We start from the raw sequence: 27,884 nt of genomic DNA on the forward strand, positions 1-27,884 counted from the left end.
AGGATTATGATAATGCAATGTCTGGCACATAGTATGTATTTAGTAAATATGATCTCTTACTGCTATTACTATAGAGTGCTCCTAAGTAATACTTTTTTAGCATGTTGTGGATTATTGTTTGTCCTTGGAAGTGGTAAAATTGCAATAAAAATTGTTAATCGAAACTGACCTCCATCTTGATTTGTCAGAACTAATGGACCTTTATTTTGCCAGACAGACCCCTCATTTCAAAAAAATAGCCTAAATTTGATTTCTAAGTTAGGAAAATATAAGATGTCTTAAAAAGATTAAAGGGTTTTGGAGAGAGAGAAGTTCTATAGGAAATATCCTATTTCTTGTATGAGTTAATTTTTCCAGTATGAGAATATTTCCTTTTGATAATATATTATTTTTAAGCCATCAAATTTTCATGCAAATCTTTATGAACTTTTGACTATTATCCTTCAGAGTTTTGTTGTCCTTCAAAACTTGAAATTCTGCGGAATTGCTTATTTTGTCTGATCTCTTTCATAGGCCATTGAAAAGTATTGCCGAGTTAGTGGTGGATTTTCTGGAGTTAAAGATGTATATTCCTCTACTCCTACACATGATGATGTACAGCAGAGCTTTTTTCTTGCTGAAACATTAAAGTAAGTATATTGCTTTAAAAAAATTTTTATACTAGACTGGTTTTGCTGTGTGATCACTAGATGATGAATTATGACTATGTGACAGGTTACACTAAATTTTATTGTAAATATCTTTTTATGTAATTGGGTGTGTAAACTTTTCAGCTACATCTCAAGAAGAATGACTTAGACTGTAAGGTAGGTATTTTATCCAAAAAGTACTTAGTACCTGTTAAAATTTTTTGTTCCTTGTTCTTTAATGTACATTAAAATCACCTGGAAGTCTTCTTAATACACAGGTAACTAGGTCCACACCCACAAAGTTTCAACAGATCTGGAGTTTAGCCTAAAAATTTGCGTGTCTAACAAGCTTCCACGTGTTACTGATAATGCTGGTCCTGGGATCATACCTGAGCTCCCTACTGTAGCTAATGAAATCTGTTAGGAATAATCATGCAGTTTTGATGGTACTAAATGATCATAGCCACTTATCCTCCCGATGAGGTTTACTGTAAAGATACACATAAAAGGAACAATGGAAAAGAGTAGACAACTTTATTTTGGTCTTATACTCAAAACCCCAGGTAGAGCTCTCTGTAAGCAGACCTGGAAAAGATGGAGGCTGTAAATATGTCCACTTCCCTGAAGACTGACCAAATAAATATCTCTTTGTACTCTCTCTTAAATTTCTTATTTGTATTTCTTGCATATCTGTACATGAAAGCCTTGTAAACATTTTATTTTTTCAACAAATGTGTATTACCAGGCACTGTTCAAGACACTTGAGGATGTTTCAATAGGCAAGCAGGACAAAAATTCCTGCCTTCTGGATTTTACATTCTAGTATACTTGTAGTTTACATTCTCATATATTACAATTAAAATGTACCTGTATCGAACTAAGTTTCTAAATGTCTATCCTAAATGCTATCTTATTCTAATTTTTCTTTTATTACCCCTAGTACTGTTGTTTTCCTGTCTTTTTAGCTTATACATTATAGAATCATTTCTGCTTCCTCCTTTTAATATATCACCAGTTCTTTATGCTTCTTTCTGTTACGTTTTTTTTTATTTTGCTTCCTCCTTTCCATTTCTACAGTTGACCCTAATCCAGCCCCTTATTACTTCTGGGATGGTTTAGAACATCTGCCTGGTACTCAGTTTCCTATATCTAGATGTTTCTTATTCTGACTTATCCTGTGTAATTAGGCTTGAGACTGTATAAGTTGAAAGAGCACTGGACTAGAAAATAAAGCGACAGGAACTTTAGTTGTACACTAGCTACATCTAGCTGAATGAACATGTCAAAATAAAATTTCTTTGGTTTTGGTTTACATGTCTGTAAACTATGGAATTTGGCCCAGATTATGTAGTATCTCCTGTTTTAGTTTTTTCTTTTTTAACTTTAGAAAAACTGTAAGATAGGTTAATGATTATTTGTGTCTTTTCACCTAGTTTTGCCACATTTCCTTCTCTTTCTTTCTGCATACACTCACATATACACATAGTTTTACTTTTTTTTTTTTTTTAATAGCTTTTCATTTTGCTGGACAAGTTGATAGTGACCAGCATTATGATATTTCAGCAGTAACTTTCAAGAAAAGGTCATTATCTTACATAATCACCATTTAGTTCTCACACTCATGAACCTTAATATTCACATAATATTATTGTCTAATATGTAGTCCCATTTTCAAATTTCTCCAATTGTTCCAGTAATGTACTTTTTTTTTGTTTAATGCCAATTCAGGATCCAGTATGGGATCATTTGTTACTTTTGGTTGTCATGTCTCTTTAGTCTCCTTCAGTGCAGTTTTCCTGTTTTTCTTTTATCTTTTATGAAATTGACATTTTTAAAGTATTCAGGCTAGTTGCTTTGAGGAATGTTCCCCATTTTAGATTTTTTTTCTAATTGTTTCTCATGATCAGATTTAGGTTAAACATTTTCAGCATGAATATTATATTGATCTGTGTTCTTATCATTGCATCCCTTAAAGAGACACATAGCAGTTTAGCCCATTATTGGTGAGTTTAGGTTTGAGTATAGGTTATACTTGATTATTGTCATGTAAACAATCTTTTTTCTTTTTGTAATTAATAACCTATCTGTGGAGTGATAATTTTGAGACTGTGTGAATATTCTTTTAATCCTAGATTCTATTCTTAAACCAACCTAATGTACATTCAAATATTTACATATATATAAAGTTTGTTCTGTTGCATTTGTCTATTTTATATTTAATTGCTTCTGGCAGGAATGCCTTTATCCTTTCTATCAATTAATGCCTCTCATTTCTAATTTCAGTTCATATTTCACCTCTTGCAGACTGGCTTTCATAATTAATTCTCAAATCTCTCATCACTACAAACTTTAGCACTTTAGTACACGGCATAGGGCTGGAAATAGATGGTTTGCTGCCTCATCCCCTTTGAGTACCTATATGGAATATCACCAGTTAATCTTGGTACTTTTCCTTGCCAAGTTCAGGCAGAATTCTTCTCAACACAACAGTACGCTAGGTAACCAGTCAGATAGATAGATAGATAGATAGATAGATAGATAGATAGATAGATAGATAGATAGATAGATAGATAGATAGATAGATAGATGTTTGCTACAATTTTTGCCTTTAAAAAAACATACATTTAGAGCAATAAAAGTGAAAAAGGTCAAACAAAAAGAAACATACAAATAATTATAACATCACCTAGGCTAAGAAAATTGTCACAGTTGAGCAGTACGTTCAGCATTGTACTTCCTGGCAGCAAAAGCAAAAAGGAATCATTCTGCGCAGTGTCATTATCATTTTTGGGAGTTGAGGGAGCATATTACTTTGACAAATGAGACAGAATTTTTTATGTTGCTAAATTATAAAATGACTTAAATTGGATAACTCTGAAAATACTGAGCTATTAAGTGAACCATATGAAATTACCCTTTTAAAAAGGGTAATTTGAATATTGGCAATTTAATACAGTTCGACCTAATACATAATGGTAATGGTAAATATTTTGAAAATATTTATTTTGTTTGAAACAGTGATCTTAGAGAAGATACAAAAACACTCAATCTGATTTACTCTTTATAAAAACTGATGTAAAAATACAATTGAATAAAGTCATTTCTGTGAAGATGTAAATTAATGTAGCTGTAGTCTTATTGTAAAAATAGAGCGTAAAACTTTATAGAGGAATGAAGATAAGTATGATCCCTTAAATATTTCTCAAAGATCAGTTAATTTAAATAGGCTTTGTCAGAAGCTGTCAATTTAAGATTGTATATTCTACCAAATGGTGGGAATTTATTGGGAATTCATTAAAAGGCAACAATCAATGTGTTTTAGCTACCAGAGATGGAAACTGATTGTCACGGCAGTGGCAAAGTTAAATGAAAAAGCCTGTATTCTTGACCTAAGTTGAGGGTCATTTTACCTTTTACATGTTGTCATAGGTGCTATACTATGGATTAGTTATTGCTATAGCTTTTTCCCCAGAAGAGGCCATGTCTCCTACTTTTTTTTGTTTCCCTTAATAGTCCTTACTTCATTTATTAATATTTATCTAGCATATATACTGATGGCATAACAAAACCTATGTAATAAGGAAGGTCAGAGATAGATTCCTTCAAAGGTTCAAAAACTCTTATACTCTAGTACAGGAAATAAAACACATGCAATATATACAACAAATTTTAAATACATTAAGTGTATAAGAGAAATATTAACAAAATGCAGAAGTCTTAGAGAAGAGAGTTTGCTTAACCTGGAAAACAAGGGAAGATTTCCTGGAAGTAGTAGCATTTGAACCAGACTTGAAGGCAGAATTGGTATGCAGGGGAATAGCTGTAAGGTAGACCATGGCATATTAAGAATGAGATGAGAGCTCTAAAGGTAGACTTGACAAACCTGAATATCTGATTTTATATAAGGAGATTCAGTAAGAAGGAAGAATCAGAGTTAATATTAAAGTTTCCAGTGCCAACCTGACTACAGTTTCTAATCAGCATGTCAGTGCCTTTTAAATATTAATAAACAGTATTAACTTAGAAATGTTTATTGAACTATAACATGTAAGATCGGCATGTTTGTATATGTATGTTATACTTTGACTTTTAAAGTTTAAAATATGAATATAACAAGGTAATTTAAGAAAATATCCAAAAATAGAAGGGTATGTTTCCAGCTTGAAGGAAACCATCAAGATCCCAGCATAGAAGATGAAAACAGACCCACACCAAGGCACAGCACGTTGAATTTCAAAACCCCTGGGGTAAAGGAAAGATCTCAGCTTCCACAGGGAGAGAGAGTAGAATAAAGTCTCATTGATACGGATTCAGGGTGGCTTCAAACTTCTCAAGAACAGTCATGAAAGCTAGAAGCATTGGAGCAGTTGACTCATGAGAGAAAATTAATTCCAACTTAGAATTCTGGGTTTTTAGCCACATAAGGTATCAAAAATCCACTTCCAATCCTCTTTCTCAGTAAGTTTTTGGAGGGTATGCTCCATGAAAACTGGATATAAACCAAAAAAGACACGAATACAGGGAAGAAGTGAAAGGAAGATTAAGGGAATGATATATTGAGTTTGAGGAGGACAGAGGCTCTAGAGAAATTTCTTCAAGATTAAATTTATAGACTGTTTATATCTGAATATTTTGAGATGAGATTTAGACAGTTGGTGAAGATTTTAGGTGCATTATCACTAATAAATACAAGTCAGCTTGCTTTTTAAATAACGGGAGGAGTCGTGCAAGAAAGGAAAAGCCATGAATAGCTTTTAGTTAACATATGAACTTGTTTAAAGACACTTGGTTGGAGTCTTGATTGTTTTGTAAGAAGAGCTAAATGGTATTACTGCCCCCTCTCTTCAGCTGCAAGAAAGAGAAGTATGCTCTTTGATAATGGCTTTTGTCCCTCCAAGGACTGTCTTATTCATTAGTTTCCGTGAAATAGCAGTTGGTCAAAAGTCTCTTAAGCTGAAAGAATTGCGAGGAAAGTAGCAGATAGAACACCAAGACTCCTAGGAGCAGTTCTCTAGCAGCGGCACTTGAATTGTTTAATGAATGTCTCCCACATGGATTCTCTATAGTTCTATCACTTTATACCATTTACTGTCATAAGCCTCTTATCAAAAACTTTGAAGGAATGTATTATTTTATGTATGTACCTTAGTGTCTACACCCATTCACCTAGATCTTTAATTGAATTAGATTTTCATTACATCTTACCTCAATTCTGTTTCACATTTATTTGAAGATCTGATCAACTGAGAGAAGTATACATTTTAAGGATACATTTCAACCATTTTTTTCTGAGTTCATATATATTAGGCATTAGGCAGCTCAGAAATCACAGGATAGTTGGAAACATAGTCTTCTTAACAAATTTGTTATTAAAGGAAAGAGAAATAGCATAAAATTAAGATCAAATTTATCACCACAGTATGTCTGCTTTCACTGGTATCAAAGTCTCTGGGGCAGAAATTATGTCTGTGTCTCTTGCTTGTGTGCTTTTTCCTTCCCTATCTCTTGAAATTCAGACTTTGAATATAGTAGTAAAATTCTGGAAAGCTATATAAGAATATGTCAATAATCTTAAATAACCAGAGTTATGAACAAAGACTCATGTACAAAGATGTTTATTGCTGTTATAAAAATAAGAGTCATTATTTGTTCAATAATAGCTGAATGGTTAAATAAATTATGGCACATCCACAATAGTATCACGAAGCCAAAACAATTGCATTTTTATAGACTTTTCACAGTATAATATTAAGTGGGCTATTAAGTCCACATGTGCATATGTAACACATAGATGAACATGGTAATAGTATTTCAACAATATCAAAATGTGAACTGTAATTTAGCTTAATTGAAGTTATTTTAGTTTTTAAAATACTTTTTGTTTTTGCCTCTGTAAATATTTAAAAACATCTTTAAACATACTCTATTTTGAAAATAATAGGAAGGCTGGATCCCTGCTAAGTACCAAAACTAATTTTCTGTAGAGCAAAACTTTAAATATTAAAAAGAGAAATAAAATCATGAAACAATTGGAAATTTTTTCCAACCCTGGGGATGAAGATGGGATGATTCAAAACCCAGAAATCATTAAAGAAAAGATTGAAAATTTAATTACATAAAGATAAAAACATCTGTACAAAAAAAAGAGCACTAAATAAAGTAAAAGACAGATGGCACACTGGGAAAACATTTCTTAAAATTAGAAATTAAGAAAAAATACTAAGCCTACTAAAAAAGGTAGTAGCAGTTCTTAGAAAAGAAATGGCTATAAACACGTGAAGAATGCTTGATCCACTTGTAAGAAATGAATGAAATAATAGATCAGATACTATGTTTTATTTACTATCACGCTGCTTAAGATTTAAAAGTTTGTGTTCTGGTGTTGGCAAGGATGTAAGAATCTAGTCACTTTCAAACACTCTAAGTGAGAGTACACTGGAAGTATATTCTTTTTCGTTGTTGTTATTAAGGAAGCAGGGTCTACCCGTGGCCCGCGCCCCCACTTGGAAATATATTCTGAAAATATCCTTAAGTGTGTATTATCAGTACTTCATTTGTCCTGATAGTCTATATGAAATATTAATATCCTCAGTGCTTTAGTTTAGGGTTTTGAGTTAGAACAAGCATGCATGCAATCAACATGTTTGTAGAGCTGTATATACATAACAGCATAGCACTTGTCATATTAAAATCAGTTGTGTAGACACTACAATGTGTAGCTCTATTACAGTGTGTAGCTCCTAAAAAATCAGGTTGTTTTTAATAGTGCTTTTTTTGAATTATAAAAATAGTATGTGGATATTGCAAAATGAGTTAAATAGTATAGAACTGAAGAAATGACCAAAAAAATAATAATAATAAGTTTCTTTGTGCCTCATATCCAGTCTCACTTCCCAAAGAGAATACTTATTAAATAGTTCTTGATACAGCCTTCTGGAAATTTTCTGGGTATATGCAAACATATAAAAATATATATAATATATATCCTTTACCCTTTTTTCTCCATATGTAAGATTATATATACCTGTTATTCTGAAACTTGCATTTTCATCTTTTTATCTAGGAAAGGTTTCCATATTGGCATATATAAATCCACTGAGGAATGTTTTATAATTTGTTCGATCAATACCCTATTGTTAGATATAGAGGTTGGTTCTGTTTTTTTGCTCTTATAAACAGTGCTGCAGTGAATATCTTTTTACTTATATCTCTGCTCCCTGTGTGAAGATAAATGTTAGTTAGATTCCTAGAAGTAAAATGGATGGCTAGGGCAATGGCATGTGCATTTGATATAACATAATTAAGCAAAATACGCTGAGAGAGCTAACTCTTCAGAAAACTCAGAGAGTTTTAGAAAATTAACTAATTAGAAATGGTTAAAATCAGATGGGTATTCTGAGAAGTATGGAAACATTTAGGCAGTACCTGATAGTGTGTAGTAAGATTTGAATGAACAAACCTTTTGTTTTAAGTAAATCTTAGACAACAGAGTAAATCACTTAAAACTTGTTTTCTGTAGGTTAAGAAAATAGATGAAAAGTCAAACAATCAGATTCTCAGGAAGTAAATGGAATGAAAGTTTCAGTGTTTGCTCATCCTTTTAAACTAGTGCTTTTTGGAATCCTTAATTCCACCTCTTTGTTCTTTATCAAGATGTGAGCTCTTTCTACTAAGTAAATAGTGATTAAAATATATAGACAATACATGTAATATATGAGATGATCTATCCAACAAATGTTTGTTGTTAAATACCTGATGTGTGCCAGCTGTTTTGTATGCTAGGGCTATATCAGTGAATATAATAGAATAATCCTGACATAAAAGAACTTATATCCTAAAAATTTCATTCAGTCTCTCCCTAACTTGTAATTATGCTGTTTTGAGTGCCTGCCTGTAAAAATATGCTCTATGTATATTATCCGAACACTTCATTATTCTCTGTCCTCGTCCTCCTTTATTTTTCTTTGTAACACTATCATCATCTGTATTGGTCCATTCTCACACTGCTATAAAGAACTGCCCAAGACTGGGTAATTTATAAAGAAAAGAGGTTTAATTGACTCACAGTTCTGCATAAGTGGGGAAGCCTCCGGAAACAAATCGTGGCAGAAGGGGAGGCAGACATATCTTACGTGGTGGCAGGAAAGAGAGAGCATGTGAAGGAGGAACTGTCAAACACTTATAAAACCATCAGCTCTCATGAGAACTCACTCATTATCACAAGAACAATATGGGGGAAACCACCCCCATGATCTAGTCACCTCCCACCATGTCCCTCCCTCTACATATGGGGATTATGGGGATTACAATTCGAGATGAGATTTGGGTGGGACACGGAACCAAACCATATCCCCATCTGACATAGGTATGTGTTGTTCTTGTCTGGTAGAAATGCGGGTCTTGCTATGTTGCCCAGGTTGGTCTTGAAGTGCTCAGCTCAAGCAGTCCTACTGCCTTAGCCTCCAAAGTGCTGGGATTACAGGTGTGAGTCATCACGCTCAGCTTAGTTTTTTTTTTTTTTTTTTTTAATCTATCTTCTTCCAGTAGAATGTAAGCTTCATAGCTGTTAGGACTTCTCCTTTTAACTATTATGATCTCCCTAGCACCTAGCACATGAGGCACTGAGTAAATAGGTATTGATTTTGTTGATGAATTTTTAGTCTGTTAGGCAAGAAAAGAAGTTGGCTATTTGCATCTTTACTCTGATCACTCTTTAGTTTTTAATTATATCATTTTATCAGTTCTGTTTAAGGCATTACTTGATCATCCTGTATACAATTTCAAATTGTTCCCTTACTCCCTCTTATTTTTCCCTGCTTTACTTTTCATCATAGCACCTGTCTTCCAACACAGCACATAATTTTCATAAGCATTCCCCAATTAGAATACAAAGTACGTGAAGAGTTTACAGTATTTTTATATATTTGGGTTATTGTTTTATCCCCAGTATCTACAGTAGGGCCACACATATAATATGTATTTCAGCATTAAATGTTTGCTGAATAAAGGATTGAATCATTTGATTTCAAAGGAGACAGCTAAAAAACCCCAGCAATGTTATAAGATCTTGTATATAATAAGAGTAGGAGGGAGAAAGAGAAGAGAATAATAGACCTACTTTATTTTCTGGTTGGGGCTTAGAGCTTGATCTCAGAATTCACTTAGTGTTAGGAGGTAGCTGATAATGAGTAAAAGAATTGATAAAGCAAGAAGAAGGGACCCAAGGAAAAATGTGAAAGCTGAGGATGTCAGGGCTATGGATTTGTTTTCAGTAGAGAGTCAAAGGTTCAGGTGCCCACATAAAGGAGAAAAGCAGAAACAGTACAAACTAACCGTTGTTAGAAGTTACACAAAGTTGGTAACCTAGAAAAGTGGTTCTCAAACCTGAGAATCGTCATGTATCAGAATCACCTGGAAGCCTCTTAAAACGGGGTATGCTGGGCTCTGGACAGAGTTTCTGCTTAATAGGTCTAGAGTGAGGCCTAAGAATTTGCATTTTTAACAAGTTCCCAGGTGATGCTGATCCTGCTGGTCTGGGGGAATGACACTTTGAGAACCACTGATATCTGTGACCCAGTAAAACATTTATGGAGGCAATTAGGGATTAAGAAATTAACTATACTGGCAGAGAACCTAGCATAAAGTCAGGTGGGCAAGTCTTTGCTTAACTGCTATATTTTTGTAGTTCAGTCTCTTCAAATAGATATACTGGAAGATGAGAACCGTGGTCTTCACATTTTTAAGTGCCTCCTATGTCCTGTCACAGTGCAATCTAAACATTAGGCACTGGGACACACACACACACGCATGTGCGTGCACGCGTAAGAACACACAGAGTGAATTTCACTTGTACTATTTAATATAAGCATTTTTCCAGTTTCAAAAGTTTAATCTTTGAAATATGCTTGCCAATTTCTTTGCCAATTTCTTTTGCTACAGTAGAGGGAGCTACAACCCAAATTTTACTTATGTAGCAGTAACACACAATAAGGCTATCCTTTTCCATCCTTGTTCATTAGTCTTTTTTTAAAAACTTTTAAAATCAGCTTTATTGAAATATCTTAAGTGTACAGTTTATTGCATTTTGGCAAATGTTTAAGCCTGGGTAAACGTCAGCTTTAGTTGATACATGGAACATTTCCATTCTAATTTGGCAGTCAGTTCTACCCACCCCCAAATTCTTACCTACTTTCTGTCACTATAGGTTGCTGCTTGTAGAATTTAATATAATTTGATTCATGCAGTATTAGGGAAGAGGTAAAGGATAATCATTGTTTAAGGGGTATAGAGTTTGAGTTTTACAAAGTGAACAATGTGAATATACTCAACACTACTGGACTGTACACTTTAAAATGGTTGGTAAATATTTTGTTACGTGGCTTTTACCACAATAACATTTATGTCTGGCTTTTATTGCATACTGCTTTTTAGGTTAATCCATGTTGCATTTATCAATAGTTCATTCCTTTGTATTAATGAGTATTATGCTCTTGTTTGGATATACCACATTTTATTTGTCCATTCACTTTTTGATGGTCCATTAATCATATGTTTTTGAAAGGAATCAGAAAAAAAGAATTGTTTACCATTTGACTACACTTAATCTTGCTCTTAATTTTTTCTTTCCAGTAATTTTCAAATTCATCCGTTAAAAGTAATTTCATCTAATTTGCTGTTATTAAATAAATAAATATTATAAAATAATTTGCTATTTATTAAAATTCTAAATGTTTTTAATCTAGTGCTTCGAAAATCAGAAACATAGGAGCTAAAATTTGTGGCAACAATTTTTCTCTCAAAACTCAGGTAAATATTGTTGCCTGCAGTTTATTGCCCTAAGTTTGTCCTGGTTTTTAAAAAATGTCATTGTCTTCTAGTTCTTCCTTTGCAGACAATTTTAGTAAGCAAGTTATTCTTGATTCTTAGTTTGGTTTGCTAACTTAGCTACTTTTTCTAAAGGAATGTATTGTCGTATTGTAAAGAAAGCTAGTAGTAAATGAATAGAGTAATAGATTTGTGATACCAATGTGTGATACCAATTTACCTCTGGGAGGTAAGTATATGTGCACTTCACTGTAAAATTCTTTCAACATTTCTGTGTTTGAAAGTTTTACAGGCTGGGCATGGTGGCTCATGCCTGTAATCCCAGCAGTTTGGGAGGCTGAGGCGGGTAGATCACCTGAGTTCAGGAGTTTGACACCAGCCTGGCCAACATGGTGAAAACCTGTCTCTACTAAAAATACAAAAATTAGCCGGGCATGGTGGCACACAGCTGTAATCTCAGCTACTTAGGAGGCTGAGACAGGAGAATCGTTTGAACCTGGGAGGCACAGGTTGCAGTGAGCCGAGATTGTGCCACTGCACTCCAGCCTGGGCAACAGAGCAGGACTCCATCTCAAAAAAAAGTAAGAAAGTTTTATAAAATATTGGGGGCCAAAGGGAGGGGAAAACTAGTAAATTATCCAGAATAGGTATTAGTACTAATGTTATTGTCGTATCCCCTCATAGTTTTAATTCTCTTTTTTACTGCTACTGTTATCTTCATTTGCTTATGAAGTTATTCTCAGTACAAGCAAATGAATGCATAGTTAGCTAGCTATCAGACTATTAAAGCAAATTCCCTGAGCAAGGTTTTGAAGTAAGTTCAAAGACAACTCTGATAGTGGCTTTGTCCATAAAACATCAGTAGTAGTGTAATTTTTTAATTTCTAAGCAAAAGTGCTAAGAAATATATTTTGGAGAGGGAGAGAATCAGTGGGATCATTGAGGGTGAGGATTCTCAGATGAGGGGAAAAAAAAGTTAGAGAAGACTGAAAAACAAAGCCACTGTTTCCTTTCGTTTATCTTTTATCTTGTCTGTAACTGGATCTTGAAGTTAGCCTCTTACCATGAGAGAACTATTTTTCCAGCTGGATGAAAAGAGTAACACCAAGTCCCCTATTCTACTGTTTTCTGCTCACTTACTCCTGGAGAAAAGCTAAGTCAAATCAATATGTACTTATTAAATACCTACTTTCTCAGAGTTGTGTTATTTGAGAATTAAAGTATATGAAACATATACTCCACCCGTAAAGAGCTTGGAGTCTAGTTTAGAAATCTCTTACCTTTAGGCATGGACAAATTTAATAAAAGTACGAAGTATATGCAGTTGGCCCTCCATATCCATGGGTTCATGGATTCAAGCAACCATGGATTGAAGATACAGGTTTTTAAAACTTGCATCTGTATTGAGCATGTGTAGACCTTTTTCTTGTCATTATTCCCTAGGCAATATAATATAGCAACTATTTACATAGATGTAAAGTGTATGGCAGCATATGCATTGGTTATATGAATATATGATACCATTTGATATCAAGAATTTGAGCATTCAAGGATTTTTGTATCTGCGAGAGGTTCTGGAACCAATCTCCCATAGATACTGAGGGACAACTGTATTTGGTGCTAAATAGAAAATAAATGTTTTAGAAATTCAGAGAAGGAAATTTTGGTGCAGGCTAGAGTAGTCATGAAGAAAGACTAAAATGATGCTGAATTAGTAAGATGTTAATAGGTGAGGTAAAACAGAAAGTAGCTTTGTGAAAAGAAGGATTCAGCCTGAAAAAATACCTTTAAAAAACGCTAAAGAAACTAGACCGACTACAGTACATTCACTAGGAGAAGTAGTAGGAAATAGAGTTCTAGAATCAAAATCAGGGAAGCAGCATGGATGACCCTTGAGGACATTATGCTAAGTGAAATAAGTCAGACAAATATGGGGTGATTCCACTTCTATGAGGTCCCTAAAGTAGTCACATTTATGGAAGCATAGTAGAATGGTGGTTACCAGGGACTTGGGGAGGGGGATGGAAATTAGTTTTAGTTTTGCAAAGAACAGTGTGAATATACTTAACACTACTGAACTATATGCTGAAAAATGGTTAAGATTGTAAACTTTATGTCATGTGTTTATTACCACAATAAAAAAAAATAAGGAAAGCAATGGCATGCTAAAAAGGGAATTATAAGATAAAATGCAAAGCACTCATACTTTAACTCTAACCTCCTCTCCTCTAACCCCTTCAGTCCAACTTTTCCCTTCTTTAAAATTATCTTTCTCCTATCCCACTGTTTCCCTCCATTATTCCTAAAATGTTAATATTGATTGCAAAATCGCATTTGAAATAGTACCTTGGTATATAATTTATTTGGATTCTTGCAGTAATTTAAAATAACAAATTATATTCCAGGTAAACAATTATGGCTAAGATGAAACTAGAACCCCAAAGAAAGAAAAGTAACTTGTTAAATTACTGCTACAAATGCAGTTGTACTGAAGAAAATATAGATGTATTTAATGTCCATTTTCACAAAATTCTAGGAAGTCATGGTATGAAGACAGAAAGGAACTAGTCATCATGAAGAATCAGAAAGGATTTCTAAAAGCAAGTTCTTGCTGGACCATCTAATGTTCTTTTTGGGTTGGATTAATAATAGACATGAGGGTAGGGGATTCCATGAACATAATTACATGTCATTCAGCAAATTGTTTGACACAGTCTTTCAAAATGGATGAGTGGAACTTCTGCTTTCTCTAAAGATGGAACCAGATTTAACCTTCTGCCTGAAATAAATGACAAAATATATATGATACAATGGTTTTGAAACACCAGACAGGAGGCAAGGAAGGACAGTAATCTCTGAGAGATAGGAAACAAATGAAGTGAGCCCTGTGATTGCCCCAGCTGATGGTCTTGATAGAGTTCCCAGGACATGGTACAGGGAGGGGACTTGAGACAAAGCCCAGCGCACTCCCTAAGGAGATGAAGCTGTGAGTGTGGGGAAACTAAGATAGCTAGAATTCACAGGACAGTACCAGAGAGGAGAGAGCTGCAGAGAGAATTAACCAGGGGAACCCACTGGAGCATTCAGCAGAGTGCTGATCATCACATGCATGTGAAGAACCTACCTGAGGTAAGGGAAATAATCATCCTAGAAGATTAAAGGCAGCAGTTTCTGGCACTCACATAGGGCCATGTAGGGTTGCAGGAACAGTGCCTGTTACTAGCAGCCAGACTGAAAAAATTCATAATTCAAGTGGCACTGGGTAGAGCGAGTACTCAGGAAGGTTCTGCCTGAATAGTGGGGAATAACCAGCTGCTTTGGACCTATGTAGCAAATAATGAAAGCAAGACCTGAAAGGATCAAACTGTTTCTAAGTGATATAACTACATCCCTGAACAAAACTGAAGATTTATATAAAGGAATATCAAAATAACTACCACGTAACAATGTAAAATCCATAATGTCTAGCATCTAGTCAAAGTTTACCAAGAGGCAGTACTATGTGATCAATAATAATGAAAATAAAACCAACTTAGAACTGATAAAGATGTTAGAATTAGTAGACAATGACAATTAAAATATTTATGATAACTATGTTCCCTCTATTCAAAAAGTTAAGTAAAGACCTAGAAGATACAAAAACCCAAATCAAACTTCTCTAAACGAAAACTGTAATGTTTGAGTTGAAAAATATACCAGATGAGATTATTAGCATGTTAGACATTGCAGAAGTAAAAATCAGTGAACTTGAAGACTTAGCAATGAAACTATCCAAAATAAAACAAGAGCAAAAAATAAGAATCTTATAAAAATAGATATCAGTGAACTATGAGACAACTTACAGTGGCATAAAATACATGAAATTAGAATCTCCAAAGAAGACACAAGAAGGTGGACCCCAAAAAAACCCTGTTTTAAAAGAAATAATGGCAAAAATCTTTCCAAACTTGATGTAAACTATACACCCACAGATCCAAGAAGCTAAACAAACTCCAAGCACAAGAAACATGAATGAAGAAAACTTCACCAAGACACATCATAATCAAATTGATCAAAACCAGGGGTAAAGAAAAAAAAATACTTAAAGCAACCAGAGGAGAAAGACAAATTAGGTAAAAAGGAGCAAATATAAAAATGGCAACAAGAATAAACCACAAAATTTTAAACCTTCAATATAGGAAATTGAAAGACTTAAAGTAATTTTGCAGAGGATCTTTATATCATGACAGCTCATGAATTTCATAAAAATAAAAATATTTGCTGCTGAAGATTGACTTCAAATTCTGAAAAAGCAAGAGTTTACTATAAAACATGACAAAAACCTATTATAAAGAAGCCCATCTGATTACCCAGTGAAAATGCATAATTTTAAAAAACCCAAAAAGTGCCAATATGAACTATCTAAGAATAAAAGAAAACTTGTTATTTAGCAGCACATATACTTTGGCAATGAATACTGGAGAAAAGATAAAACTATTTTTACTTTTCACATTATTCTTGGAAAATCACTGTTCAAATCCCTTTTATAAGTACATATTCACTAATAGAAACATGGTAGCAGAAAGGGATGTAGTATATGTTTTCTTTTATGATGAAATGTTTTGGATGGCCCACATCTTTTATGAGGTGAAACCATTCTGTAAAAATATTAGCAGAAGAAAGTAAAATTGATTAAAAAAAAAAGTAAAGAAAAAATTTTTAAGAAGAATGATGGTTACTTTAAACTTTAAAACAACAGCAGTCAAAAGAGACAGAGGGACATTATATAATGATAAAAGGTCTTGTCCAACAGGAAAATATCACAGTCCTAAACATATATGCACCTAACACTGGAGCTCCCAAACTTATAAAACAATTACTGATAGACCTAAGAAATCAGATAGACAGCAACACAACAATAACAGGGGACTTCAATAGTCCACTGACAGCACTAGACAGGTCAGCAAGACAGAAGGTCAACAAAGAAACAATGGATTTAAGCTATACCCTGGAATAAATAGACTTAACAGATATATACAGAACATTCCATCCAACAACTGCAGAATACACATTCTATTCAACAGCACGTGGAACTTTCTCCAAGATGGACCATATGATAAGCCATAAAACGAGCCTTAATAAGTTTAAGAAATTTGAAATTATATCAAGCCTTCTCTCAGACCACAGTGGAATTCAACTGGAAAGCAACTCCAAAAGGAACCTTCAAAACCATGCAAATACATAGAAATTAAATAACCTGCTCCTGAATGAGCATTGAGTCAAAAACGAAATCAAGATGGAAATTTAAAAATTCTTCAAATTGAACGACAGTAATGACACAGCCTATCAAAACCTCTGGGATACAGCAAAGGCAGTGCTAAAAGGAAAGTTCACAGCCCTAAATGCCTACATCAGAAAGACCGAAAGAGCGCTAACTGACATTCTAAGATCACACCTCAAAGAACTAGAGAAACAAGAACAAACCAAACCCAAACCTAGCAGAAGAAAGGAAATAACCAAGATCAGAGCAGAACTAAATGAAATTGAAACAAAAACAAAAAAAAAAAAAATGCAAAAGATGAATGAAACAAAAAGCTGGTTCTTTAAGAAGATAAAATTGATAGACTGTTAACAAGATTAACCAAGAAAAGAAAGAAAATTCAGTTAATCTCATTAAGAAACAAAACAGGAGATATTTCAACTGACACCACTGAAATACAAAACATCATTCAAGGCTGCTATGAACACCTTTACACATAAACTAGAAAACCTAAAAGAGGTGGATAAATTCATGGAAAAATACAACCCTCCTAGCTTAAATCAGGAAGAATTAGATACCCTGAACAGACCAATAGTGAAGCAGCGAGATTGCAATGGTAATTTTAAAATTACCAACAAAAAGAAGTCCAGGAACAGATGGATTCACAGCAGAATTATATCAGACATTCAAAGAAGAATTGGTACCAATCCTTTGACACTATCGTAGAGGAGGAAGTAACCCTCCCTAATTCATTCTATGAAGCCAGCATCACCCTAATAGCAAAACCAGGAAAGGACATATCCAAAAAAGAAAACTACAGACTGATATTCTTGATGAACCTAGATGCCAAAATCCTTTACAAAATACTAGCTAACGGAATCCAACAACATATCAGAAAGATAATCCGTCATGATCAAGTGGGTTTCATACAAGGGATGCAGGGATGGTTTAACATATGCAAGTCAATAAATGTGATACCCTACGTAAACAGAACTAAAAATCACATGATCATCTCAGTAGATTCAGCATTTGGCAAAATCCAGCATCCCTTTATGATTAAAACTCTCAGCAAAATCGGCATACAAGGGACATACCTCAATGTAATAAAAGCCGTCTGTGACAAACCCACAGCAAACATAATACTGAATGGGGAAAAGTTGAAAAGCATTCCCTCTGAGAACTGGAACAAGACAAGGGTGCCCACTCTCACCACTCCTCTTCAACATAGTTCTGGAAGTCTTAGCCAGAGCAATCAGACAAGAGGAAGAAAGGGCATATAAATCGATAAAGAGGAAGTCAAACTGTCACTGTTTGCTGATATGATCATTTACCTTGAAAACCCTAAAGACTCCTCCAGAAAAAGCTCCTAGAACTGATAAAATAATTCAGCAAAGTTTCCAGATACAAAATTAATGTACACAAATCAGTAGCTCTTCTATACAACAACAGTGACCAAGTGGAGAATCAAATCAAGAACTCAGCCCCCTTTACAATAGCTGCAAAAAATGAAATAAAATAAAACACTTAGGAATATACCTAACCAAGGAGGCAAAAGACTTTTACAAGGAAAACTACAAAACATGCTGAGAGAAGTCATAGACAACCCAAACAGATGGAAACATATCCCATGCTCATGGATGGGTATAATGAATATTGTGAAAATGACCATACTGCCAAAAGCAATCTACAAATTCAATGCAATTCCCATTAAAATACCACCATCATTCTTCACAGAACTAGAAAAAACATCCTAAAATTGATATGGAACCAAAAAAGAGCCCACATAGCCAAAGCAAGACTAAGCAAAAATAACAAATCTGGAGGCATCACACTACCTGCTTTCAGACTATACCTCAGGCCATAGTCACCAAAACAGCATGGTACTGGTATAAAAATAGGCACATAGACCAATGGAACAGAACAGACCAGAAATAAAGCCAAATAGTTACAGCCAACTGATCTTTGATAAAGCAAACAAAAACATAAAGTGGGGAAAAGACATCTTTTCAACAAATGGTGCTGTAATAATTGGCTAGCCACATGTAGAAGAACGAAACTGGATCCTCATCTCTCACTTTATACAAAAATCAACTCAAGATGGATTAAGGACTTTCACACCTGAAACGATAAAAATTCTAGAAGATAACATTGGAAAAACCCTTCTAGACATTGACTTAGGCAAGGATTTCATGACCAAGAACCCAAAAGCTAATGCAACAAAAACAAATATAAATAGCTGGGACTTAATTAAACTAAAGAGCTTTTGCATGGCAAAAGGAACAGCCAGCAGAGTAGACAGACAACCCATAGAGCGGGACAAAATCTTAACAATCTATACATCTGACAGAGGACTAATATCCAGAATCTGCACCAAACTCAAATCAGTAAGAAACAATTTCATCAGCAAATGGGCTAAGGACATGAATATACAGTTCTCAGAAGAAGATGTACAAGTGGCCCACAAACATGAAAAAATGCTCAACATCACTAATGATCAGGGAAATACAAATCAAAACCACATTGTGCTACCACCTTACACCTGCAAGAATGGCCATAATCAAAAAAATCAAAAAATACTATATGTGGGCGTGGATGCAGTGATCAGGGAACACTTCTGCACTACTGGTGGGAATATAAACTAGCACAACCACTATGGAAAACAGTGTGGAGATTCCTTAAAGAACTATCTTTTAACTTCTAAAAGTAGAACTACCATTTGATCCAGCAATCCCATAGTGGGTATCTACCCAGAGGAAAAGAAATCTTTATACAAAAAAGATACTTGTACACGCATGTTTATAGCAGCACAGTTCACAGTTGCAAAATCATGGAACCAACCCAAATGCCCATTAATCAATGAATGAATAAAGAAACTGTGGTATATTTATATGATGGAATACTACTCAGCTATAAAAAGGAACCAATTAACAGCATTTGCAGTGACCTGGATGAGATTGGAAACTATTATTTTAGGTGAAGTAAATCAGGAATGGAAAAACCAAACATCGTATGTTCTCACTGATATGTGGGAGCTAAGCTATGAGGACACAAAGGCATGAGAATGATGCAGTGGACTTTGGGGACTTTGGGGGAAGAGTGGGAGGGTGGCGAGGGATAAAAGACTACAAATATGAGGCAGTATGTACTGCTCAGGTTATGAGTGCACCAAAATCTCTCAAATCACCAGTAAAGAACTTGCTCATGTAACCAAATGCCACCTGTACCCCAATAACTTATAGAAAAAAAATGAATGACAGCAGAGTCCTCATCAGAACAAATATTCCTTCTGAACATAGATAGAACTAAACAAGATTTTGACAAATCAAACAACAAATTAAATAGATAATACGTTATGACTAAATGGGTATATCCCAGGTGTGGAGAGTTGATTTAACGTTTGAAAATCAATCAATGAACTAAAAAAGACCACCTCAGTAGACACAGAAAAAGTCTTTGGCAAAATCCAACACCCATTTCTGATAAAAACTCTCAGCAAACTAGGAATAGAAGGAAACTTCTTAACCTGATAAGGGCATATATGAAAAACTTACAGCTAACATCATATTGAAAAATTGAATGTGTTACTCTTAAGATTAGGAACAAGACAAAGGTGTCTGCCCTCTTCACCACGCCTGGCCGGAATTTTTTTTTAACTGTTTTATTTCAGCAGGTCTAGTTGTTCATCTTACTGGATTTCTTATACACTGTTCTGAAACCTCTTGTCTTTGTGTTTAGATCATTTGGGTGACTGAGGTTTATTTCTGTGATGTTTTTCATCAAAGCTGCTCAAAATAGGTTGCTGGTTTTCTCTGCCATTATAAGTGAGCTCACTTCATGTTCTTGTTGAATTCTAACTGAAGCTCATTTCTCCCCTTTTTATTTTCAGATATTTGTATCTGCTGTTCTCCGGTGATGACCTTTTACCTTTAGACCACTGGGTGTTTAATACAGAGGCTCACCCTCTGCCTGTGTTACATTTAGCCAACACCACACTTTCAGGTAATCCTGCTGTCCGATGAAAGCAGTTCCAGAAGGACCATTCTCACCTGTGTTTTGTTTACATGGACCACTACAGAAATTAGTTTGGAGAGGCGGCTTTTGAAAACCTGGACCTCTATGTCAACATGACAGGGTGAAACTATTCCCCCTAAGACTTTTCAACTTGTAGATACGTCAACTTTGAAATTATTCCATTTTATACCTGACCAAAACATGTTCTGGTATATGTAGGACAGAGACCTGGATGTGCTTTGATCGTTAATGAGGTGGTCACATGAGAAATGTTGCCTGTTTCTACTGTATTGTTTTTAGAGTCCTGAAGTCTGGAGGCTAGACTTCCTGAAAGCAAGCCAAGAATATAGAGCACCTTGCAGGAGTTCAAGATGGCCTTTGGAACCAATTATATATTTGTTTCCTCCTACAGTGGAGCAGCATTCAAATCAAATATTTACATATTGCTTATCACTTTTTCTCCATTTTAATAATGGAATGAACTAAAATAAACAAGAATGAAAGAATAGTATAATTGTATCAGTAACAAGAAGACTCAAAAAAGAAATAGGAGTACCTAACCCTATCTGAATTTTCAGGTTCCCCATTGGATGACCAGACTGGCAACCATTTCAAATCCCAATCTATTTCATTGAAATTTCTTGGTTAAGTTTAATTTTCTCTGGGGGCATGATCTCACAAAGAATACTCAAATCTTTTTCTTCATATGGAATCATCGAAACTGCTGTTTATCATAATCACCACTTATGAGCCTGGGTTTGGGATTTTTTGCATGTAGTTCAGTCTGCAGTTAGTAGCGTGACAGAAAGTGGGAAGATGCCGCAGTTTGTTGCCTTGAAACCTATTCTAAGAGCAATCCTTGGTTTTGTTGGTACTTTATTTTTCCAGACCAACACATCTACCAAGTAAATTTTATTCACTTTAATTTCATAATAAAGTTAGTAGAGTCACTCAACTTACAACTTTTTTTATGTGGCTTGGCAAAATTCACTATACTATTAGGCAGCTCTAAATTTGCCTTGATAAGCTAAATAAGTTACTTTTATAACTTATTAAAGCAAAACAAACCCAGTGAAACTTTCTTAAATATTCTATCTGGAATAGGGATAGGGGATCTTTTATTTATAATCTCATCAGATGAGTGAGTTGTTCACAGATATTTTATGTATTTTAATTTTCTCCAAGAATATTATAGAATTCCAAAGAATCAGAATAGTTTCAGAACAATTTTCAGTGTTAAAAGAGTGGTGTTATTACACTAAAATTGGAACATGTCTAAGGGACTTTTATCTTATCAGTAGGTTTTGCATTGATATTTCTTTTTAAATAAACTACTAGTTCTTTATATTTCGGCAAAAAGAACTTAAATTTTATCAGGAACTATAAGATAAATATCTAGTGCTTAACAAATTTTCTGTCCTTAAATTTATGTGACAGTGCAAGATACTTTTTTGCTCTTTTCATTTAATGTAGACATCTTCCATTGACATTAATAAAAGTTAGAAACAGTTTAGTATAATATTTACTCTGAATTTGAAGATTTCATGAAACAAAGTTCGTACAAGAAGCCCACCTTGGAATTCTGAAGGCTTATTTTCTTGTTTGATAGCTTTTCTTTTTAACTTAGCTTTTAAGTTGGGAAAAGACTTGATTAATTAATATAATATTTTCTAAGGTTGATCATCTTACACCACAAATCATTAATTTTGACAGTTCTGCTGATGATCCGTAAATGATAACCACTGCAAAAGTTTTCAGTATACATAGAAAACAAAGATGCAGGGCCAGTTACAATAGTCCTTAAGAGAGTTAAATTATAGCACATGTTTTGACATTGTAATATCTTTTACTACTTGAACATTTAAATTTCTAAATGAGAAAGTTATATATACTACTGTAACTGTAGAAGGGAAAAGGGAAAGTATTTGGTTCTAAAAAACATTAGCCTTCCTCATAAAAGTAGCACAAGCCCACTTATGAATCACTGAGAAAAAGTGAAAAACCTGAGTTGGCCAAGACCCAGAGCAGCAGTGCAGATGGCATTGAACTCTCTGAACTCTCTTTCACCTTGTTGAGAAGAATGCAGCGTAAAGGGACCTTCTTGGTTCCGCAGGAACTTCTCAAGGAATGAGGAGACAGAACCCCTACTCCCAAGTGCTCTATTTGTATTACCCAGATGACTGAAGCTTAAGAGAAGGCAGGGAAGTATGCAAGCAGAGCCAGTTCTGGTACAAACAAAGAATTTGACAGGGACAATGGAAGGGTCTTCTTTACCACTCCCTACCTTCTGTGTGATGGAAAGACTAGAGCTTATAAAATTACTTCCATTTTTTTAATCTCCTGAATACCAAAGGCAATTAAAGTCAGCTACAAATGACTTGCCAGTGTCATGTTTTATTTTTGTTATAGATTTTTAAATTATTTCCTTCAGGATCAATTCTTATCCCATATAATGCTTAGCTTCCAAGAATGTTCTTTCCTTTCTTCTGTCTTTTACAGCTCTTTGCATTTTTTAGACCTTAATACTCAGGTTAAATATTCATTGCATTTATAAGACCTTCTGCAAAAAGCCCAGAAATGGTCCTTTCCAGGTGCCTCTTCAAAGAGCTGACACTTTACCTTGTGCCTTTGGCACAAATGTGCAGAATAGATAGATCAGTTGGTGCATAATAGAAAAAACAGGAATTTTGAACACTCTTCTTCCTTCTACATTTATTTCTCTTCATTTTAGAATCACACTTTTTATGTTAAACCAGATTTATTATTATTATTATTATTCAACCAGTATTAAGTTGTTAAAACCAAGAGAATGGGGCCCTAACCAAAAAGAAGTCTCAACTCGAAAAATAAGTCCCCAGTCAGGTGGTTCTTACTTTCTTGTGGGTTGCATATTTTATGTCTCTCTAACATCAACGTATTCCTGACTTTCAAGCAGATGTTTATATGTAAAATGAAACCTGGGTATTGAAAGGAAATGCGTTCTTTTTATGGAGTATTGACCCTGATCCTCTATGATGTCATATAGGGCAACTCAGGGCTATACTTGCTAGATTTTAACCAAGCAGTTTGAAATCTTAATCATCATCCTCTCATCTTCTCCGCTCTCCATTGCCAAAGTCTTTGTCAAAACTCCAAATTTGTTGATAAAAGATTGTGTTTGCCTTTCTCATTATAATGCAGTTTCTCCTTAAGCCTGGAGTTTTTTTAATGAGTGCATGAGTAAATGAGAGAATGCGTGAATGAACATTTATGAAGTATCTAATATGTGCCAAGCATTGTGCCTGGCACTTTCAATCATTAGAATGTTTTATGTGATTCCACAGCATTTTCTGTATGAGAGTAGCTCACAACATTTTAAACGTTTCCAATATGAATCGTGTTACAAAATTCTTAATTTTATATTTCATATAAAGAGGAAAAAGAAAAGGTTTATAATATATTTTAAAACAATGTGTTATTGTATAATACTAACAACTATAATTGTAGTTAATAAGTAAAATCTCTTGAAAATGTCAAAGAAGTACTTGATTTCTGATGCAACTTTGACTAAAATACTTACTTTAGAAATAAAAACATTCTTATTTTGCTATATCACTTTAATTGCATAATTAAAAAGCAGTGTTTTATAGAAATGCTGGTTATTTTATATTCAAAAAGATTTTGTCACATAATTCATGGGTAAAATTTGCAATTGTAAATTGTCTTTCCTCTGGTATGGGCCCTATTAATAGTCCCATGCTGTTAAATATAAAGAAAAATATGCTAAAATATTCAGAGTTCCAAATAACAGTTCCTAGTAGTAATATTTTGAGTTATTTTTCTTTAGGTTTCCTTATACTCAAATTGGCTAGCTCCTATGATTTCCCCTCTCTCTCTATTATATATATGATCAAGATCTATATATGTATATAAATACAATTATACACAGATAAATTTTTAATACTTTTTGTTAATTAACAGTTGGAAACTGGTTTTGGCTGCACTAATAAGCAGAATTTAGAGTAACTATATATGATACGGAGATATTTTAATCCATTTATTCTGGCTCAAGAACACGAATAAAGATGATTTTCTGTTACTTTAGCTCATTCAGAGCATGATGGACATGCTCTTTTTGATCTATAACTGGTCAGCAAGCTTCCAGATAATATTTTAGGCTATGGGAGCTATACAGTCTCTCTTATTACTCATTTCTGCTGTTGAATTGTTGAAAACAGGTATAGATACCATGTAAAGAATGGGCGTAGCTATGTTCCAGGAAAACTTTATTTACAAAAGCAGATGGAGGGCTGGATTTGGTCCATGGGTCATAGTTAGTGACTCCGATCCCAAGTTTATTTTGTGTTAGACCCTCTAACCTTTGATCTGCGTCTTTTCTCTCTGTTTTGATTTATGTAATTCATTTTTAAATCAAAATGATGTGCGTATGTATGATTGTGTGTACCTGTACAACCTAAAGCTATTTATTTTGTTATCTTGAAAGTAGATACACTCTTCCTGGAGTCTGTTCAGGTTTCAGGACGATTGACTATAATGAAAGAGGCAGAATGGGGGTAAGGGAAGATGGGTATGCTATCCGCCATTATCTTTGCCTTGACATTTAATGCCATAATTTCAGATTCTCTATGTAAAATGAAGGTCTGTGTATTGTCAAAATACTATGTTCTCCAAGTTCTCATGCTCATTGACCCTCATTGACCAGGATTCTGGATTGCTGGAGCTGCAGAAATTCATCCACTTGGGTACTCTTAGAGCTCTACAACAAGAATATGATAGAATGTTTGATCTTTGTGCTGCAGAAAGCAAACTTTTGAAGAATTCTAAGCAACAGAAAATGGGTTATGTGACTCATTTGCTATTTGGCAGCCACTATTCCTTTTTTAGACTGCAGAACGGTACTGCCCCTGTTACCTCTAGAATAGCCTGAGTCTGAGGAGTGCAGGGAAAAGGTGTATCCAAAAGGAGAATCCGTTTCTCTTGCGTAACTCTCCTCAATTCCTTTACAAGTCAGTAGCATTATTTCAGAATGTCTATATGCATCATTTTCAACTAAAGCATACCTCATCCTTAAACTTCCACTATTTAACAGCTAATCCATTTCAAACTTGGTTTGAGCCTAACAATTGCAGAAATCATAAAATGCTTGTGAAATTACACACCATATTACTAGCAGATACATTGCAGTGCACCAATCATGCTAACAGATAATAGATTTTTCTTTAAGAAGTTTGTCAAATATTTCACTATCTTGGGAAATTTTAGAGGAGGGGAAGCCTGTATTCAGAATGATAGAGGGAGCAGAGACTTACTGTCTGTCTTCCACATTATAAATGAACTGCCTTTCCAGGTCCAACATGCTATCAGGCTGCTTCAGCTCGGTGTGAATGTAAGTGTGGGGACTCACACACACACCCATACACATACATACTAATATGCAGAGGATTTTAAACAATTGCAAATATCTTGTGGCTATTTGATTTCTACAAAATTCTACTGTAAGATGTATACCAGAAAACATAATAAAGATAAGCTCAGTTCTTCATTGGGAAAAAAATATTTTTTAAAGAAAATTTAGAAGTTTTTGCTGAATTAAATAAAATATCTTCAATTTTAATTACTGCATTTGGAAGTTGAAATGCCATCCTTCAATATCACTGGTCTCAAATTCATTGATAGAATTTTTTCTTAAACTAATAAGTGGGGTAAGTATAATCTCCTAAATTGGTACCCACTGGCTGCTCCTGAACTGATTTCCAGTCATGTCCTCTAGTATGTGGTTTTTATAAATTAAAGGTAATATTGTATATTAAAGTTCAAATAAAGATGTTCTTTAAGTGAAAATTCTTTGTTTAGCCTTCATTTTTACCCACTGATGACAGTTTAGTTTCTTCCTATGTACAGAAGAGCAACTTTGGCTTTTACAGTAACTGGTGGCCTTCAGTCTCTCGTTCAGAGAGTCTTTCTTCTGGATCAGCTAATCTTTACATTCTTGATGTTACAGAAGGATGAAGAACTCACTTAGAGAGTCGTATTTTATTCCAACTATTTTGAGAAAACAAACCATAGACTTACGTGACAACCTTATAGTATTACTGTAATGTTATCTCTAAGAGCTAGTCCAGTCCAGCCTCTGAGATCATTAAGCTTAAAGACTGCCTCAGTCACTGGACCTCATTCTGTCACATTAAAATCTGACCTGACCTTTCTTAAGTGATTCTTGGGCAAATATAGGCCCAAAAGGCTTGAGCAATACTATCAGCTGGACTATAGATAGCGGTTTAGTCTGCCAATATTGTAAAAGCACAGGATATTTAAAACCCCTTACCCAGGGAGCATCAAATAAGGTAGTGGTAAAAACCTTCTGAAATGACAGCCAGTTTACATCCTTGATTTCTTAATTCTTCCTGGCACAGTGGATTTCAACTTGATAAAATTTTTAAACTTAAGAAATTACATTGTGGATGTATCAAAATTAATTGCAGACTTACATTTTCCGGAACAACTGAAACTAAAAAAAACAGGACCAGAAAAAAAATAAAAAAATAAGGAGCTCTAAGTGACTATAATTTGATAAAATCTGGACTTCTCTTTGTTTGCCAGATAACTGAAATACCCATCTTTATTTCATTGGATTGCAAAGGAACTGTCATTATGCAAATAGTGCTCAGAATGGTTCAGATAGTGAGTGAGCCTGCACCCTTCTTGGTTGACCTAACAAGTTTATTTCATTCTATTTTTATTGTGGTAAAATATATCTAACATAAAATTTACTGTTTTAACCATTTAAGTGTACAATTTGATGTCATTAATAATTACATTAGCAATGTTGTGCAACATATTGCCACTACCTATTTCCAGATTTTTCACCATTCCTAACAGAAACTCTGTAACCATTAAACAATAACTCCCCAGTGCTCCCTTTCCTCCCCCAACTCCTAGTCCGTTCTCACATTGCTAATAAAGACATACTTGAGAATGGGTAATTTATAAAGAAAAAGAAGTTTAATGGACTCACAGTTCCACATGGGTGGGGAGGCCTCACATGGCAGAAGGCAAAGGAGGAGCGAAGGCATGTCTTACGTGGCAGCAGGCAAGAGAGCTTGTATAGGGGAACTGCCCTTTATAAAACCATCAGAGCTCATGAGACTTACTATCACAAGAACAGCACGGGAAAAAGCCCA

General features: G+C 34.4%; 1 protein-coding gene across 2 annotated transcripts in view; it reads left to right on the forward strand.

Moving 5' to 3' along the window:
- The window catches only part of MAN1A2 (mannosidase alpha class 1A member 2), a 166,654-nt gene extending 142,167 nt beyond the window's left edge, over positions 1-24,487 (forward strand). The window contains exons 12-14 of one of the 2 annotated variants that reach the window (XM_025397250.1): positions 514-629; positions 20,579-20,691; positions 22,817-24,487. In XM_025397250.1, the coding sequence (XP_025253035.1) occupies positions 514-629; positions 20,579-20,691; positions 22,817-22,887 (300 nt within the window). In that variant the 3' untranslated portion in view covers positions 22,888-24,487. Of the gene's footprint in view, positions 1-513; positions 630-20,578 lie in introns of both variants that reach the window. The other variant, XM_025397256.1, reaches the window with a different exon arrangement.
- The last annotated feature ends 3,397 nt before the right edge of the window (positions 24,488-27,884 follow it).

This window comes from Theropithecus gelada, chromosome 1 (assembly GCF_003255815.1).
Source record: "Theropithecus gelada isolate Dixy chromosome 1, Tgel_1.0, whole genome shotgun sequence".
NCBI lineage: Eukaryota > Metazoa > Chordata > Mammalia > Primates > Cercopithecidae > Theropithecus > Theropithecus gelada.